Here is a 6,000-nt window from a genome sequence, read left to right on the forward strand (position 1 = left end):
ACACCCCCTTTTTCGGCATTACTAATGTAGACACTCATGGTAATTAATTTGTGCTTCCATATGAAATTATGGACAATGAAAAAGATATACTCACAATCAAGATGCTTTTTCTTTGGTCCAATGATTTCTTCTGTCGTGGCTTTGCAGACGGATTTTGCCAACCCCTGACCGGCAATGCTATGCCTAGCCGCCTGAACGCGGTCCATGATGCTCTGGCCCGACATTGTTGCAATTGCACAGACAAAATCTGTCCAAAAGTATCAACAGGGCCAGGTGATTGACCCTTATTCCCGTGTAATGTTCTTGTGACACCTTGCTAATAAATATTGGGGGTGGTAATCTCTCCTTGTTCCCAAGATGGCGGAAGAGGGCTGTATTTTCATGTATCACGTGATCAGGAGCATTCATTGTTTTTGATTGAAAATGAAGTAATCATAATTCACATGACATGGTTTGTTTTGTAACTGTAATTTGAACTCCATTTCCTTTACATGTCTTAATAACCAGACTATTTATGTGTAGTCACTTTGTGATAATCATCCGTCATTTCATAAACATGTTTTGTTTTATAGTTTTCACTCTGTAGGTGAAAAGCACATGTCATGCTCTCTAAGGAAAAAAAACCCCATGCCATAAAATGTATAATTCACACATCTTTCAGTCACATCGGTAAGGGGTGTTTGAAGAGAATTAGAAATATGTTTTAATGACTGCTTCTATATGAACTTTGACTTGATGTGTTAATTCTGGTGACATCGATGCCGTTTGACGCCAGCTCTTACTCTCAGTAATTACTCTGTCACACTCTGGGGGCGGTGGGGTAGCCTAGTGGTTAAAGCGTTGGCTCGTCACGCCGAGGACCCGGGTTCGAATCCCCACATGGGTACGTTGTGTGAAGCCCATTTGTGGTGTCCCCCGCCATGATATTGCTGGAATATTGCTAAAAGCGGCGTAAAACCAAACTCACTCACTCACTCACTGTCACACTCTGTGTCTCTCTCTCCTACCTGGTATACACTTAACATCTCAACGACTTCATCTTAAGTGGCATAATTTTCAAACATTTACATTGCATGTAGATGTGGGACACCGTTTATCCAACCGGCCTATAATTGTATGTTTATGTTTTTATTGTAATGATAAAAAAAAAATCGTGATTTTTTTGCTGAAAGTGCACAAAGTTCGCGACGTGAGCGCCTGCACTGACCTACATGTACAAGAGGCTACAGGAAGGAAGTGGAGCGATGGCGAGAGATAGGGCTATTTCAGATGAGGTCAAGAATGGTCTGGCGGCATACCCTGTTAATAGCGCCTTGTTGAGGAACCCATTCACGCAGTATTCATGTTTTATATACAACACAAGAAAACAACACGAATTATTATGGCGTGATGTCCTAATGTATATGAAAAGTGACAAAAGCTGGAATATCAGGTATCTCTGTTAAAGATCTGTAAACAGAATAAGAGTTCGAGTCATGATGTTTAAACCGTTTTTGTCATATCAGGGCACATCATCATCATCATCATCATCATCATCATCATCATCATCATACCGCGAGGGGGAACCAGTTGACGCCACGGCGAACATCGTCATAATTGTTCCGATGACAGCCTGGTAAAGAGTTGTTTGTCCGTGTGAATGTTTAAAGTACCCTGGCAGAAGACACTTCGGCGTACAATGATTTAGTACAATATGGTCACAGCTGAAAACATATTCTTCCTGAATTGATATATACTTGAATAATGAACATCATATATAAAAAGACTGTTATGTTTGGAGAGTGAGTGAGTAAATTTGGTTTTACGCCGCTTTTAGCACTATGACAGCAATTCCACGGCGGGGGACACCAGAAATGGGCTCCACACATTCTGCCCATGTGGGGAATCGAACCCGGGTCTTCGGCATGACGAACGAACGCTTTAACCACTAGGCTACCCCGCCGCCGCCTCTCTCTCTCTCTAAATGCGTAAATGCGCGTGTCGTTATCTCGACACAAACGGAATTGCCATTTTTCTAATTAACCTTATTTATTAAAAGCTAGTTAGATGCTGACTTTTATATGTTGTTTAATACCGCAATATTCCAGTTATGTGACGAGTCGACTTTGGACCAGACAAACCAGTGACTGATATTTAGGAGCGATCCACGATGTCAGGATACGATGAAACCGAGCCCGGCCATCAGTTCAGAGAAATCGCTTTTTGCAAGAAGTATACGGGTTTATGCAGTTTGTAACGAGAGGTTCTGTAATGAGAGAACCTTTTCGAGGGGCTGAAACAATGTGTCACAATCCCATGTCAACATCTCTGTATTACATCAACAATGATTCTGAGTGCGTACACATATTTTGATTGTTATGAAAATTCAAACTCGTCTCCACTATGAAATAGAGTTTTATGTTGCAAATGAGGTATGTATTGAACGGTACATTTGGAATTGATGACGGGATTGTCGCTGACTGACAGTAATCGTGACTTAACATCTGGTTATAACGAACATTACCGCCCTCGTCGACCGGATTTAGACCTAACAATGTAATCAGCTTTTCGTGAATGGGTGTCAGGGACACTGAATGGGATTTTGCCACTTATCAAGCAATATTTCAGCTAAATGTCCATTTCCTGCTCAAGTGCCGAAATTATATCCGGTTCCTTACTATTCACAAACATTTCCCTTTTCTTTCACGGATCAAGGGCAAATAACTCAATCCCAGCTTCGAACCTGTATTTCTGAGGCTGTCAAACTCCTTTTTGAACAACTTATTCGTGGATACATGTCTGGAGGGTACTTGGGTTTTAGCAGTACTGTGCGTGGGACCAAAATAAAATCCCAGATTAAACATTTATACTACATTATAGCGAAATCAAGTCTCCATATATTTAAATATTTCCATAATAATTTCAGAATAGATTAAACTTCACATAGCAATCTATAATGACGGAAATATATGTCCTGTAACATTTGTCGTCTATCATCGACATTTTGTCCTTGTGGAATTAATTTTTACATTTGTTTTCGAGACTTCTGCTGATAAATATTTGTGACACAACCTGGAAGCAAAAGAGACAAATTAGGTAGAATTTGGAATGAGGGACGGGGATGGAGTAGAGTAGGCCCAGTGCCTTCATTTGTTCGGCCAAGGGAACCATCGTTTAAAAGGAACCACATGGATGCGTTGTTCCTGTATTTTGTTTGTTTGTAGTTGAACGCCGCACTCAACAATCTTCATCATCATCATCATTGGATATTTATATAGCGCACATATCCACGCACTAGTGCATGCTGACGGCGCGGGTACTTTTTCCCTCGATCATTGGATGTCAATCTCAACGGCACATCTTAGTATCAATCTCAACTCCCTGGGGATCATACAACTCTTGATGCCACAAGGCGCACTGTGTTATTGCGGCGTTCCCATCCTTACCAGGTACCCATTCACAGCTGGGTGGACTGGGACACATAGTCACAGTACTTTGTCCAAGTTTACTACACGTTGCTGTACCCGCAACTAGGTGTTTGCACGTATTCATGTGGCCACCATCTAGTCATGTACCAACGGATTCGTGGGTTCTTTTAAGCGCACAGGGTAGTGTACTGTACAATAGGGGTTGTGACAACACTGAAAGAGTCTGCACACAAAGTTGACCCCACGCTTTTTACACCCTGTCACAGGTGGGCTCGATCCCGGCACCTCATGCCCGCTGGATCACTAGCCTGGCGCCTTAGCCAGCTTGCCACCACGCCCCTTCCTGCCATAACGTGGGTGTTTCGATTCATTGATCACGTCATACCAAACCACGTGAAAGGTGGTACTTGTTGTTACCCTGCACGACGCCCGGCAAATGAGGGCTTACCACAAAGCGTATAGTCGGCTCGGCTGGTTGGTTGGGTGTTGTCGTTAACATCGCAGTGGGAAATTGCGAACATTTAGAACTCGGGACTTTCATTACCAGGTATTACTTAGATTTTACTTATTCCCACCCAGGTTTGACTATTCCCACGGTGACCTTATTCCCGGTCGTGAACCTTTACGTCATGTCCTTGAACACGCGAACAAGTGAACGCAGTGGTTACATAGTGTTTGTTCGACCTCACCCGTTATCATTGTCGGGTCTACAGGATCGCGTTATCTTATTTACATCCACACGACCCAGTACAGATATCACACACGCCCCTGATATCGCATAACTGATATGATCTCATATATCATTGACAGATTATACAAGGGGCAACTCTGACCTATATAAGCATATCAGTAATAAATCATGCATATATGTTTCGAATCGAATTTGGTCCTCTAATTAGACTATACACAAAAGGCCCGAAATAGTAGTGTGCGCGCGCACTGATTCAGAATCTCAAATATAATGTTGATTCTTCATTCGTGTTGTGTTGCATCTCTCCCTCTTTCATAATCTAATTATCCAATTTATGTAATACTATTTCTAACTGTGGGCATTACAAGCACATTGCAGATGTCAATAAACCGTTATGTGACAGTGTTACTATATATAGATATTACAGTCACACACTGTCACGCTGTAGGTAGATGTACTCTCCTTCTGGAATGTTGTTTTACGCCGCACTCGGCCCCATTATTGAAGCAGTACCACGTCGGGTATAAATATTTGAGTCTTGACCAGATGATCCAGTTAGATTGTTTACAGCGGGCCCCGCCATCGTGGTGCAATGACATACGGTCAACCGCCTCACAGAGCCTGACCACCTGATACACTCGGCTCTACTGACAACCTGTTCTGTGTTATTCTGTGTTTACCGTCCAGCGCCGGCCATGAATGTTCAGTTCGACGTGAAATATTATAAGCTTTCTTATTGTAATATACTCTCCCCAAAAAGAAACGCATATAGGAATTTCAACTGTATTTTTATGTTTATTTTGAAACATCTTGCAGGCTTTATGAGTCAATGAAATATAGCGAAATTGCACACTGGGAATGCAGACCTCTCCGTCTTTGGCACCAACTCGAGGAAAGTCAGTTTGAGTGTCACACGGAGACGAGTGGTGGCGCTGAAGTCCATACCTCGTGTGACCACCGTGGGCATCCAGAACTGCACGGCATCGCCTCGGCATCGAACGAATAAGTCTCAGAATCTCGTGTTGCCCAATCGCAGCCCACTCGCCTGTAGTGCCTGTGCGAGTTGCTGAAGTGTATGGGGCTGAGGGTTACGGCGTCGCACCCGTCTGTCCAGGGCATCCCACAGATGTTCGATCGGGTTTAAGTCCGGTGATCTTGAGGGCCAGGGGAGCACATTGATGTTGTGGTTCTGGAGGAAGTCTCTAGTGTGACGTGCTGTATGGGGCCTGAGGCAGGTGAGGTACCCGGATGTAGCGATCCTGGGCCGCAGTGGTCGCTCGAGGTCGCCCACTACGAGGGGCATCTGCTACCGCATTCTGCCGGCGATATCTCTCCCAGAGCCGTGAAAAGGTGCTTTGGTGAACATTCATGCGTCGGGCAACTGCACGTTGAGACTGGCCAGCTTCAAGCAAACCAATGGCGATATGACGGTTGGCTTCACTTAGACGTGGCATTTTGCGTTCGTCAACAATATTCCAAATACAGTGAATAATCGACAGACAGCGATTAACCTTTTATACCCATCATTGAGACTATCTGATCCCCAACTTTCACGTGCATTGCATGTGAATTGTGTATTCTGTGACACTACACGCCGAAATTGTAAATCATGCTGTTAAATACGGGTATTTTACGGATGGTGCGTTTTGTTTCAAAACATAAACACCATAGGACTCATAAAGAGAGCAAAACCATTTGTAAAATGAATCACGTTTTAATTCATTGCTACATGAAATTGCTATTTTCATGATGCGTTTCTTTTTGGGAGAGTATATTTCTCGCCGCCGTGAAAATGTATGGCGTGATGTGATGAGAATATACTGTTGCCTTTGCACACTCATAAAAAAACACTGGCCAGATTAATATTTCTTCATCTACATTTATATAAAAAAAACTTTCACC

General features: G+C 43.2%; 1 protein-coding gene across 15 annotated transcripts in view; it reads right to left on the reverse strand.

Moving 5' to 3' along the window:
- The window catches only part of LOC124290639 (phosphatidylinositol-binding clathrin assembly protein LAP-like), a 66,100-nt gene extending 65,724 nt beyond the window's left edge, over positions 1 to 376 (reverse strand). For all 15 annotated transcript variants that reach the window (XM_046727414.1, XM_046727412.1, XM_046727413.1 and 12 more), the window contains exon 1: positions 95 to 376. In XM_046727414.1, coding sequence (XP_046583370.1) covers positions 95 to 224 — 130 coding nt within the window. In that variant the 5' untranslated portion in view covers positions 225 to 376. The remainder of the gene's footprint in view (positions 1 to 94) is intronic.
- Positions 377 to 6,000: the final 5,624 nt, after the last annotated feature.

The sequence above is a fragment of the Haliotis rubra genome, unplaced genomic scaffold, assembly GCF_003918875.1.
Source record: "Haliotis rubra isolate DU_JTF1 unplaced genomic scaffold, ASM391887v1 Scf47, whole genome shotgun sequence".
Classification (NCBI taxonomy): Eukaryota; Metazoa; Mollusca; class Gastropoda; order Lepetellida; family Haliotidae; genus Haliotis; species Haliotis rubra.